The sequence below is a fragment of the Henckelia pumila genome, unplaced genomic scaffold, assembly GCF_033568475.1.
Source record: "Henckelia pumila isolate YLH828 unplaced genomic scaffold, ASM3356847v2 CTG_466, whole genome shotgun sequence".
NCBI classification, from domain to species: domain Eukaryota; kingdom Viridiplantae; phylum Streptophyta; class Magnoliopsida; order Lamiales; family Gesneriaceae; genus Henckelia; species Henckelia pumila.
In genome coordinates this window covers 5,469,698-5,483,671 of record NW_027331833.1, presented here as the reverse complement: position 1 = coordinate 5,483,671, position 13,974 = coordinate 5,469,698, and the positions used below count along the sequence as shown (strand labels likewise).

The window sequence follows — 13,974 nt, the reverse complement described above, 5'->3', positions numbered from 1 at the left end:
CCTCTGCATCAACCACATTTCCATCTGGGTCTAAAATCATGTCAGGCAATGGAATTGTCTCCTCAATCCAGACAGTTACCAATTCTAATTCCTTATACTAGTCATACATATCACTGACTACTTTATCCCCCTTAATTTCTATCAGACCCTGTTCTATTACCCACCTCGGAATCGTATAATAAAATCGAACATTCAACTTGTTACCACCACAGAGATTATAAAGAGCACACAAATCTCTCAAATTAAACCTCTCAAAGTTCACTCTATTGAACTGGTGTTTTATCCCCCCAACATAAGAAATTCTTGGATGTTCGCTTCAAATTTTACCTTGAACACACCTCCATACCAAACGTCAAAATCGATTGCTAAATCCATGATACTAGAAAGAAGAGAAAAAATACCTTCACCTATTCCATAATCTGAATCACATCAACGTCTCGATTTCTCTTTAAAATTCTGCTGGTTCAAAATTAGGGTTCGCGATAAGAGAATCGCCACTCCCCGCTTCTGTATGTTGGTGTTGAATACGACAACGTATTATTTGTTTATATACGAGGGTATAAAAGACATTTGATAATTGAATTTAATTAAAATAGACAAAGGGGCACGTGTGCCAACGTTTTAAAATCACGAGGAGCTTGGAGCCTATTAATTTATCACAGGGGGTTTTACGCCAATTAGAACTTTCACAGGGGGTCCACATGCAATTATCCCTAATAATTGATTTGATCTAGATTATCTGAACTAGTCTGGTAGCCTGAACTGAATTGACCTGTAAGTGAAGATCGATCTAAAAGGACCAGACTAGTTCCTTTTTAGTCAAAACTTGGTTTAATCTGATAAAAGATTCTTTATCAATTTAATCTTGTTAAGATCAAATATTGAAAAATGATTATGATAATGAATGTGTTCTTGGTTTTGTTCAGCGTATCTTCTGACCTGCTCGAGTAAAACACTTTTATGTCATCATCAAAATTAAAATTTTGTCTAATAACATTTTTTTTGTAAAACTTTGAACATTTAAAATTTTATAGACAATAAAAAGATTAAGGAAATTTTGAAAATACATGTGTTTTCTTTGTGAACAATTAAAATAATTGTGTACATCTTTTAAAAAAATATATCGTGTATAATGGGCTCTCCATATATTTTATGGATCTCAATAATTATCTCCACACATAATTCTATAATTCTTATTTAAATTTAAATTTATATAATATGATAAATACATTTATATTAAATAATTTTTAATTATATATATTAGTTTTATTAATAATTTTTAATATTTTATTTGATAATTTAATATTAAATTTTAATTTAATAACTAATATAATTATTATATGTATAAAATAAAATAAAAAATTTCATATATGTAAACTATTTATTATATAATATAATTTTTATTTAATAATACAGACCAACATTAGTAATCGCATCTGTACACAACAAAAAAAACCAGGATAAATTTAAAAAAACATAAATGTACACAAGTGACAAAGAACGAAGATAATTTTTTTAAAAAAAAAACAAAAATGTACACAACCAACAAATTGACTGATTATAAACCTATTTCCCACTAATCGCATCGGTTTCATGCACAGATGTTCAGCCAAGTCGACTCGAAGCTGGTGATTTGCTTCTCTATCACGTAGCTCACTATAATTCTGGAGGTACTCTCTGAATTCTAGGATACCCATGACAATTCGTGCCCGTGGAGGAGAATATTCATCCTACCAATTTACTAATTGATGTCCTTCATCCTTAATAATCATGTTGTGAAAAATAATGCACGTGTACATGATATTCCTTATGCCATTCTACTACCAAGATTGCGTAGGACCTCTAATTATTGTCCAACGATCTTGGAAAACTCCAAATTTTCACTCAACATCCTTTCTTGTAGAGTCCAGTCTATCCTTGAATTTCTTCCTCTTGGGACCCTCGGGGCATAGAAAGCTCTTGATGAAAGTAACTCATTTTGGGTAGATCGCTCTGTAAGATAATATCTTTTTTAATAAGATGTTCCGTTCATTGTGAAATTAAAATTCGGAGTGTTTCTTTGTATGGATACATTGAATAAAGGTGATTCGTTAAGAACATTTATCATTATGCGACCACCAAAAAAATCATGCAATTCCACAAGTCTGAAGCTACATGGCAAAGGCATATGACAGAGTCAGGTGGGATTTTTTGACAGAGGTGATGCATGCTTTCGGTTTTTTTGATGGTGTAAGGGATATGATTTTGCGCTGCATCTTTAATTGTTGGTTTTCAGTCAGTATTAATGGATCTCTATCTGGTTTCTTTCGATAGCATAGAGGATTGCGGCAAGGAGATCCTTTATCCCCCTTTTGTTCGTTATTGTTGCTGAATATTTATGCAGAGGTTTGGATAACCTTTTTGACATATATCCTCTGATGAAATTCCACTCTGGTAGAGCTTTTGGTATCTCACATCTTGCATATGTTGATGACATTATGATATTCTCTAACGGTTCGATAAGGAATGTCCAACGGTTGCGGAATTTTCTTGATCATTATGAGGAATGCTCGGGCCAGCTTATTAGCAATGTTAAGAGCGTGGTGATTTCTTTGACTTCTTTCAGTGTGGGAGTGAAGGAAAAAACTCTTAGCTATCATGGGTTTGGAGATGGTTCTTTACTTATACGGTATCTAGGAGCCCCGTTTTCATTGGGCCGAGGAATTCAACATATTTTTAGAATGTAATTGACAGTGCCAATAGAAAATTACAGGGTTGGAATTTTGGCTCTCTGTCGTTTGGGATCAGATTATTTTTGATCAAAAGTGTTCTTTTATTGTTGCTAGTGTATTTATTCCACGTGTTACAGTCCCTTGGAATAGTCAATCATCGATTCGAAATGCTTTGTGCCAAGTTTTTATGGGGTTCAAGGAAGGAGCGAAGAAGACTCATTGGATAGCTTGGGAGAAAGTATGCTTGCCTGCGGCAGAAGGGGGCATAGGTATCAGGAGACTTAAAGATTCGGTAACTTCCTTTGCTATTAAACTGTTGTATTATTTCAGAACGACTAACTCTATTTGGAGCTGATATCTTCATGCTCGTTACTATCAGAAAGAGTTACTAGCGGTGGTCCAATTAAAGCATGTGGTGTCTCCCACCTGAAGAAGAATGTTGAAAATTCGGGCAATAGCAGAAACTGGTATTGGTTGGAGGATTGGAGCAGGAGACAATAGTTTTTGGTACGACTCTTGGCTCCCTGAAAGACCGATTTCTTCTATGGTTGTTCCCTCAAGAACGACTAATAGGGCAGTAAGTTGGTTCATCATTGATGGCAATTGGAATGTGGATCGTTTATTGGCTGTGGTTCCTCCGGACATCGTGGCTAAAATTTTACTAATTGGTTTGAACCCCCTGGGGCAAGATCGGCCTATCTTGAAACATTCTTCGAGTGGATTGTTCTCTTCAAAATCTTCTTGGGAAATAATTCGTTTGAAGAAATCTGAAATTCATTGGTTTGGAAGGTGCTGGTCGAAACTAATTAAAGCTTAGAAATCTTTATTTTGTTGGCGATGGTTTTACCGACGACTTCCAGTGGATGATATCTTACAATCGAGGGGTATTGCCTTGGCGTTAGTTTATCATTGTTGCAAAAGTCAAGAAACATTTGATCATCTGTTATTTGCAGGTCCCGTGGCTACAACAATTTGGACTTATCATTCCAATATTTTGGGAGTTCAAGTCCCTCTTTCTTTTCATAACTGAAAAATTAAAAATGATTGGAGAAAGAAAGGACATGTCTGGGAAAAGATTCCATTCCTCATTATGTGGTTTCTGTGGAAGACTAGAAATGTGTTTAGACACAAAGGCATGTCGGTATCTGCTCCACGTATTATTCGGACCATTAACGATCATATTGTGTTATTGTCGAATGCAGGAGTTATCAAGTTTCAGCATTGGAAACAACAAGAGTTCGTGGCTGGATGTTTGGGATCAAGTACTCTTGTGTTAGGAGGTCGATTATTAGAGTGGTGAAATAGATACCTCCGTTGTTGGGTACGTTCAAACTTAATACTGATGGTTGCTCCAAAAGTGGGGGAGTTTCGGCTATAGGTGGTATTATCAGAGACCATCGAGGGCTTCCTGTTCGGGCATTTCATGATAGGATTGAGGTGGATTCTAACACCAGAGAATTACTTGCTATTCTTCGAGGGCTCACTATTTTCAAAGAGAAAAATTATTTTCCTCGTTAGTTAGAAGTTGATTCTATGGTTTGCCTTCATATCAGTAAGGCAGATTTTACTTGCTGGAGTCTTTCCCATACTCTGGATCAAATTCAGATCAATTTATCTTCATTTCAAGTGGTTAAGTCTCACGTGTATAGGGAAGCTAATGCTACAGCTGATGAATAAGATAATATGGGAGCTTTCTTGGGATCGTCCGATCTTCTTCCGGAGCAAATACATGGCAGACTTCCAGGCATTTGTAGATTAGATAGGACTGGTTTCTGATATATTAGAACTAGTTCAAAGGTTTCTTGATTTGTAATGATTTCTAGAGAGGTCTTGGCTTAGTCTCCCTCTCTTGTTTATCATTTTTTATTTTTTTATAAACGGGTAAGGGTCCGCCAAACCCCCCGCCACAACAGACTTTGTTTTTTTAAAAAAAAAAATCAAGACTAACCAACATTCCAAGAAAATCATGTTTCTCCTAATGCATTTGAGCAATCGTTGAGTGTCCCCATTATTGGGTCGTGTGAAGCATTGGGGAACTGCATCCATACGCACTCATCCGGATAGTCATGGGGAACTGCGTGCATATGTCAATTGACAAATAGCTGTTGTATATTTTTAAGTGATAACAAACTTTGTCTTCCAACAACCTTTCTCCTCCACTGAAAAATTATGAATGATTCGTAAGGGAATCGACTACGCGAGCACATAACTCTCTGAACATTATAAATTGACTCCGGAATACTTCATCATATATTGTAGGATTTTTGGAGAAATAATATCATACAAGGCGATAATTCCCGTCGGCACAATCTCGATTAACATGTCTTATTGAATTTCTAGACCGTGCATTTCTTCAGGTTGTTTGAAGTCTCTTATCTTCCTCGTCAAACTGCGTAATCATCATTTTATCTACATCCAATTTTGTAGTAACACCTAGTTCCATTTTATGAGATTAAATAGCTAAACATGTTTTGTGGGGACCTCGGGTTGCTAATCTCATTTTAAGGGCAATTAACGATTAATCACAATTAATCATATCATTAAAGAGTAAACTAAAACAAAAGAGCAAAACAATTTTTTTTTAAAAAAAAACTTCAACCCCTCGCTCGATCGGTCAAATCCTACTGATTGAGCGAGCACAAAAGTTCAAGTCTCGGGTTCTAGCCAAAATAGGCCTCGCTCGATCGGTCAAATCTTACCGATCGAGCGGGCATGCTCTGTTCGAAAAATCAGCAGAATTGCTCTTGTTCTGTTGCTGTCAAAATTTGATTCCAAGCATTCTTAACTACAACTCATCAATCCAATACATGTTATTTCAAGTCTAAAACATGTATACATATGTAAATCAAGTCTAGTAACCATGTCATGCATTTATACATTAACAAGTGATGCAAAAGCTATAAAAAAAAAACTAGCTATACTACAAGTTCTACAAGTATATAAACATGCTATACTTGATTCCAACTCAATTCGTGACAGCAATACAACATTTAAAACCCGAGTCCACACATGCTAAATCTCTCTCCCGAGCTACCCTTGACGTCTCAGACTAGCTCCTGCCCCACCTGTTGTCCTGCACACATACAAAACAAGACAACAGCCGGATAAACTCCGGTGAGAATATGATTCCCAGTATAAAATACATATACATGCGTTAAAATATAAACATATCAACTCTAACCATTTCATTTCAAAGATAGAGTAATAGAACGCATATCTAAATCAAGACTTCACATCATACTTCAAATCAAAAGATTTATATAGCGCGCTAACAAGAATTGATTCATCTCAAATCAGTGCCATCAAGATTCGTATCCGATCTTGACATGGATATCCATCTATCGTCGTCTCATCAGACTCGAAAATAAGGTCCATCTGACCTTGGCATTAGAATCAATTCAATATCAAATCATATCATATCATATCATATCATAAGCAATAAAGATCCACTACCTGTGATCGATCGACAATAATAAAAGTTCTACCTCAAGAACAAGTACATAAACAAGTATGTGATTTGTTCGGGATAACTCAAGAAGCATCATTCTCGAGTATCGAATCCCTGACTCTCGATGTCATCTTATACCTTTCATTTCGTTGAATCGTCGTTGCTTCAAATCTGAACAACCTGCATAAAAGAATAACAATCAAACTTGCTCAAATTCATCATCTCATCTTCAAGGTAGCATAACTTCAACCTTGAGCTATTCGACCTCGTTTTTCAAGCGATAAAGTCTCAAGTCCGAATCTCTTCTTTCCAATCTGAAATATTGCATATCAAGCTATTTATATCAGCTACGAACTCACATAAAAATCTGCTCAATCACATCTCAACTTCAAGGCAAAACTAGTTGCAACTTTGCTCAATTCGTGGCCGATTCGAAATATAACTTCTCGAACTCGAAATATTCATATAAAATCTGATAAGAATTTTAAATATGCTGCATATATCAGCAAACAACTCATATCTAACTCAGCTCAAGCACTATAAACTCAAACATGATCAAAGTCTTGAACCGACAACATAACGGTATAAAATTCGGCAACCGTAACTCATTTCTATCATATCTAACTCATAAGAATGTTATACCAGCAATATAACATCAAAAACCAGCTACATCAGTAGACAAAGAATCGAATACAATTCTGAAACTTCATAACAAGTTCACACGACATCCGTTCTTCGATTCGGTTGCGATATAACAATCAATATAATCTCTTAAGCACATATTCAAGATCAGTTCTGATTTATCCCAATATTCAGAATTTCGAAATCATATAAATCAAGATAATACTTACATCAAATCGAAACTCTCGTCGCAAGGATCGCAATGCTCTTTTCGAAATTGAAATCGGATAACCGGATCACAAGATATCGGCGTTTGAAATATCAAAAATGGCTTCAACCCCTTTATTTCTCTCTATCTCGTTTCTTTCTGATAAGGTGAAGAATTCTGATGATTTCCATGCTTCTTACACGTTTTTAAGCCCACTTGCAAAGAAATTGCATTTTGGTCCCTCAACTTTGGCCTATTTGCAAACTAGTCCCCGGACAAGCGATTTAATTCAATTTCAATCTTAAATAATTTAAGAATATAAGAATTTAATTCAAAACTCTAAATATTCTCAAATTAAATGATCTCGGATCAAAATTAAATAATTTCGGACTTTATCGCATTTTAGTCTTTGAACTTGTCACTATTGCCAATTGATCTCTGCTCGGATTTCACCATCTCATTGCATTCTCTTTCATTCTCGGAACTCGGAATTTAATTCTTAAATTCCATAAATATTCAATTCCAATATTTCCATATTTTAATTTAAGAATCCCGAAATTTAAATCTCAAATCCGTAAATTCTCAAATTAAATATTTCCAGCTCGGAAATTAAATCTCTAATTTTCATCAATTATCAAATTGATATTTCCCAAATTATAGAATTTAAATCTCAAATTCCATAATTAATAACTTAATCTTTTCAGGACCTTACATTTCCTCCCCTCTAAAGAATGATTTCGTCCTCGAAATCACATTCAATCGGAATATCAAATCTAATAAACTAAATAATTATTCGAAGTAATTCTCACTTCAATCATCTATCTCAAATTTCTTGTTTCACCTCAATATCTCTTTACAGTTTATCTCGTCATTCTGTGTCTATTTTCTGTTGTACTTTTTCTCAGTCAAGGATCTATCACATATTCGGTATAGCTCAGAATCATATCAGACTCTGTCTTGACTGATTAAAATACATAGGAAGAACATCACAGCTGTTTCCTTCACTTAGAAACATAGAACATATCTGATCGTCTTGGATTAAAGTACGATCACTTCTGTTACTAATCCCTTAACTCCGTCTAACATCGTAGACAGTGTAATTCATTTTCGCTGATGACATATTTCTTCTGCCATCTTGTTCTGCAAAGAACATATATCAAGTTTATATTGTCATCCTACTCACAGCTTCAAGATCAGTATCCCTTTTTCATTTCAATGCTATGAGATATAAATATATTTTCTGATATCTTTTCGTCTTCAATTATCTGATCACTTCTGTAATCATATTTATTTCATTCATCAGTAATCACTAAATGATTTCACATTTGAACTGTTCCTGTTCTGAACCATAATCAATATCAATTATTCAGACTAACTCAAAGGTTAATCGACCTCATCTGAAGACAGTTCATAAATACAAATTTAGCTGTTGTTCTTCAACTGACACATTAAGATCAAGGAACATGTCTCATGTATCAAATAATTCATACACGATAGAGTATACAACAATGAGTGAAATTATCATTTTCGTCTCAATACTCACGAGAATCCATTATCAGATCGGTTCTGGAATCTCTTTCAAAAGAAAACGATGCTTCAAAACAAACATTTCTCGCTGATTACTCTGTTTTAGCTTTCAAATCATTCATTTCTCATGCTTATCTAATTTGTTCTGTTCGTAATCTCTAAAATTCAATCTTTAAATTATGTATTTTTCTCAAACCATATCGGGTCTGATAGTTGATACTTCAAAAATTCTATCTCAACACAAAGAATTTTCGATTTCCTTCTCATCTCATAAGTCAAATCATTATCTCTATCTCTCTCAAATAGCTGTTACAGGAATTATCATCATCAAGTCATCAAGTGGCAAAATCAATCAAATAGTATCGAATCAGATACTATAATTTCTGAGCATTTCATCGAAACTCTGGATAGTCATCTCAGACAATCCATCGGTCAAGAATGATATAATGCAATCACATTCAACCAAACACTCAGAATTTCTGTAAATTAGTGCCACAATCTATCAAATAAACCTATAGTCTCGATCTCAACCATAGATTGCAATCAATTCCTGACATATCATAACATCAGTATCTTCGTCACAGCTAGCTATTCATATCTGTATCATACTAATACAACACATTCTTGCATTTGTCGAAATATACTTGATTTCAAATCTCAAACTCATGACGATTTGAGTTATTGGAAACGAAAAATCTTTCATATAATTGCTCATATCTCGACTCAACAGTTGCTAATCTATTTCATAGATCATCTAATATCTTTTTTTCTATTTCATGTATTGGAAATTGAAATATTGCAAAGTCAATTCTGTCATATCTGCTTTCAATTTCGTTCATCAGTACTGATTTCCCAATCATTCATACACATTGGAGACACTTGAATTGATATTCAATCTGTGGTACTGTGCTTTTTAAGAATCTGATATTCCATATCAAGAATATCGAGCACAATCAACAGATTATTCACTTCAATTTCATTCATTCTGATTCATTGTCTTATCTCACATCGTAATTTAGTATTCTCAATAAAATTCTACTCGTTTGATCTCATATCAATGATGTTTAAGCTTCAAGTTGATATTCATCATACCCTCAAATCGAGTAATACTATCAATCTCGATCAGTTACGAGCCAAATATATCAGGATATATGGAATCAATATATCCAATTCGATGAAAGATAGCATAACAATGGCCAATGAAAATCGATTCGAAATCCAGAATCAGATAACATCAAAGAACATTGATCAACGTCGAATCATCAAATCAAATAAATTCTGGACAACAATCGTTGCTAAGTGAAAACAACTCACTTGCATTTCAAAACTCGAGGTAAAAAATCTAATCAAGGTTCGATAAATCAAGGAATACGAACCAAAGAAAAATAATCACATCAGTGATCCAAGTCCATATCAATACTATTCCCATATACCCCATGTGAGACCTCGATTCTAAACCACTAATCTCGGATTAAACAACAAGTAAGCGAACAAGAATCCAAGACTAAAACAATTCAAAAGTTTTTTTTTTTTTTTTTTTTTAAAGGCTCGCGCCCGCGCGAGGTACACTCTAAACCAGAAGTGCAACAATCATCGACCAACTGAGAAACACCGATAGTTGAAAGAGATAACGAACAAAGCTTTTGGCTCAAGGCATCTGCAACTGCATTCGACTTCCCTGGATAATACTTGATCTCACAGTCGAAATCCTTCAACAGATCTAACCATCTTCTCTGTCTCATATTCAGCTCTGCCTGTGAAAACAAGTACTTAAGACTCTTATGATCAAAAAAGATCTCGAAAGACTCACCATAAAGATAGTGACGCCAGATCTTCAAAGCAAATACAATCGCTGCAAGTTCAAGATCATGAACAGGATAACGAGTCTCATGCGGTTTCAGCTGCCTTGATGCATACGCCACCACATGCTTATGCTGCATAAGAACACAACCCAAGCCTCGGTTAGAAGCATCACAATAGAATGTGAAACCTCCAGTACCCTTCGGAATAGAAAGAATTGGAGCACTGGTCAGTCTCCTCTTCAGATCAACAAAGCTAGCCTCACAATCTGAAGTCCAGGCAAAAGGCGCATTCTTCTGAGTCAGCTGGGTAATAGGCTTGGCAATAGACGAGAAACCCTCGATGAAACGACGATAATAACCAGCTAAACCCATGAAGCTTCGGATCTCAGGTACTGATGTCGGTCTAGGCCAATTCATAACCGCTTCGATTTTGCTGGGATCGATAGAAATCCCATCTTCAGAAATAATATGACCGAGAAAGACAACTCGATCTAACCAGAATTCGCATTTCGATAGCTTGGCAAACAACTGCTCAACTCGTAAAATCTGCAAGACGATTCTCAAGTGCTCTGCATGGTCAGTACGGTTCTTTGAGTAGATAAGAATATCATCGATGAAAATAATGACGAACTCATCTAAATAACGCTGAAAGATACGGTTCATCAAACCCATAAAAACAGCTGGAGCGTTAGTCAAAATTCCAGGTTAGAGATGACGTTTTGTTTGTGAATAACCGTATTGTTGTGCCTGATATTTCGGAGTTGAGACAGCGTATTCTCCGAGAGGCTCATTGCAGTCGGTTTAGCGTTCATCTTGGAGGTCGTAAAATGTACAACGATCTGAAGAGTCAGTTCTGGTGGAAGAGAATGAAGGACGATGTTGCGAGATTTGTATCTCGGTGTTTGAATTGTCAGCAAGTGAAAGCAGAGCGGAAGCGACCAGGTGGTCTTTTGCACAGCCTATCTGTTCCTGAATGGAAATGGGATCACATTTCTATGGATTTTGTCACGAAGCTACCACGATCCGTTCGAGGATGCGATGCTATTTGGGTAGTGATCGACCGATTGACGAAGTCTGCGTGTTTTATTCCTTACAGGATGACGTATCGTCATGATCAGATGGCTGAGTTGTATGTTAGCAATGTTGTGAGATTGCATGGTGTGCCGAAGTCGATCGTTTCAGACAGAGATCCTAGATTCACTTCTCACTTCTGGCACAGTCTTCAGGGGGCACTTGGTACTCGATTGCATCTGAGTACAGCTTATCATCCTCAGACAGATGGACAGTCAGAACGGACCATCCAGACGTTGGAGGATATGCTGCGAGCGGTAGTGCTAGACTTTGGCACTAGTTGGCAGGATTCTTTGCCTCTTGTCGAGTTTTCTTACAACAACAGCTTCCAAGCGAGTATCGGTATGGCGCCTTTTGAGGCTTTGTATGGTAGAAAGTGCCGATCTCCGTTGTTTTGGGATGAATTGTCCGAGTCACCAGATTTGGGACCGGAGATGCTTAGAGATATGGCAGAGCAGGTTAAGATCATTCAGACCAGAATGAAGTCAGCTCAAGATAGACAGGCGAAGTATGCGAATGTCAGACGTCGACCTCTGAGTTTTGAGCAGGGAGACCGTGTATTCCTTAAGATTTCTCCGTTTAGAGGCACCGTCAGATTCGGTAAGAGAGGAAAGTTATCTCCGAGATTCATCGGTCCGTACGAGATTCTCGAGAAGATAGGCGATCTTGCCTACAGACTTGCACTTCCTCCGTCTTTATCTGGTATTCACGACGTTTTTCACGTCTCTATGATGCGAAAGTATCAACCAGATATTTCTCATATCCTTCAGCCTGACGAAGCCGAGTTAGACGAGACCCTGAGCTATTTTGAGCGACCGATTCAGATCCTTGATCGGAAAGAAAAGCAACTCAGGACCAAGTTGATTCCGTTAGTGAAGGTGCAGTGGAGCCGTCACGGTGTTGAGGAAGCGACTTGGGAGACAGAGTCTGACATGAGACAGCGTTTTCCAGAGCTATTCGGATGACGTGAGTTCTTCTTATTGTCTTTAGTTCTTTATTCTATCTTTGAGTTGTGGTTCTCGTTGATTTCGAGGATGAAATCTCTTCTTAGTGGGGGAGAATTGTAACGCCCCGTTTTTATCTTAAATGAGTTTATTTGAGTTAATCGAAGATTGCAGAGTTCACGAGCCGACTTGATTTTGATCAGGGTCCTTTTTGCAAATTTTGGAAATTTCAGGGACTAAAGTGCAAATTTGGAGTTTAATATATTATCTACACTTAGATTTGTAATTAAATCACTTCTCCTCCTCCACACAACCGAGCTCCACCATTGAAGACGCCTCCAACTTCTTCCAAGCTTTCTGATTTCAGTCCGAGCTCGATCCGGCCGTTGGAATTTATTTCTGAAGGCAGATTAGTTGATCACTGCAGTGAGAGCTCTGTTATATCGTAAGTTCTTCTTCGATCCGATACATTCTAGTTTTTGGATGTTGTTAGAATCGTTTGAGATTCGAGTATGTTGTTCTCTACAGAGTTCTGATCGTTTATTATCTGTCGGTTTTGAATTAGAGCGACGTTCGGATTTATTATGATTTTTGGAAGCCATTTTCGAAAATCATGGTTTTGAGATTTGTTGGGTTTGTCTTGTTGTTGTTGTATTAGCATTGAATTGAGTTGTTATCAGTATTGAACTGCTGTCTGCATTTGCCGGTTGTTCAGTTATAGCCGTTATGCCGTCGGTTTGAGTTTTTGGAGATTTTGAACCGTTTTTGAGTTTGAACTTGGCTTGTAAGTTGATCGTGGTTATTGATCAATCATCTCTTGTATCTGAACAGATTCGTTCGGAATTGTCAAGCCCAGAGTTAGCAGCTGTTTGATCGTTTCAGAGAATTGGACGAAGAACGGTATAAAGAGTTTTCCTTGAACCGTTGCCTTGTTGTTGTTAGATTGTGTAGTTGTTTATACAATCTCTTTTGTAGCTTATCCAGAGTTGGAGCTACTGCATTGCAAGGTAAAAGCATTCATCGTAGCGGGATAGCATACTCGGGACTGTTGGTTCTCGAGTTTCCCTTTTTAAATCACATATTGCATTGATACTTGTTCTAGCACGTGGAACTTGTAATTGTTGATTGATTGAGTTTTTGTTATGTGGCTTATGTTTATGTTTCTGTTATGCATTCATCTTGAGCCTGTAGGGGATCGGTTAACTCGTGCCCGGAAACGCAGCGGAAATATAAAATTTTTAATAAAATAAAACCGAGCACTTGTGTAGTATTCAAAAGTTAAACAACCATAGGGTGTTTAGAATTTTACCTATCAATCTCAAAGATTGATTTATGGCTCCAACCAAGTTGATAAACAACTAGGCTCTTGAAAAATGGTAGACTCAATCTACAAGCTTCCAAGAGCACTCCTTGCTCAAAATGGATTCAACTCTTCGAGCCTCCGAATTAGGTCCACGACTAGACGATCTAAATCCACTCTAAATATGCACTAGAATATTTAGATGATTTTTCATTGAGATTTTTCTTTTCTTCTTCCACAAAAATGAAAGAAAAACTTGGAAGAAAAAATTGGAGAGTGTTCGGCCACCTTTTTTAATTGGAATGGAATATTGTGTGTTATATGTATATATTATTCATAATA

General features: G+C 36.5%; 1 protein-coding gene across 1 annotated transcript; it reads left to right on the top strand.

The window, feature by feature from the left end:
- Positions 1 to 2,154: 2,154 nt before the first annotated feature.
- On the top strand, positions 2,155 to 3,212 carry LOC140872635 (uncharacterized). The gene is made up of 4 exons (XM_073275523.1): positions 2,155 to 2,180; positions 2,384 to 2,668; positions 2,826 to 2,980; positions 3,091 to 3,212. The coding sequence occupies exons 1-4, from the start codon at positions 2,155 to 2,157 to the stop codon at positions 3,210 to 3,212; spliced, it is 588 nt and encodes a 195-aa protein (XP_073131624.1).
- Positions 3,213 to 13,974: the final 10,762 nt, after the last annotated feature.

Bases quoted from the DNA above. Each gene is read 5' to 3' on its own strand.
- LOC140872635 (XM_073275523.1), top strand. From the start codon at position 2,155: ATGGCAAAGGCATATGACAGAGTCAG. The intron at 2,669-2,825 runs GTATCTAGGAGC...TATTGTTGCTAG, and splicing joins GATGGTTCTTTACTTATACG to TGTATTTATTCCACGTGTTA. The intron at 2,981-3,090 runs GTATCAGGAGAC...CGTTACTATCAG, and splicing joins TGCGGCAGAAGGGGGCATAG to AAAGAGTTACTAGCGGTGGT.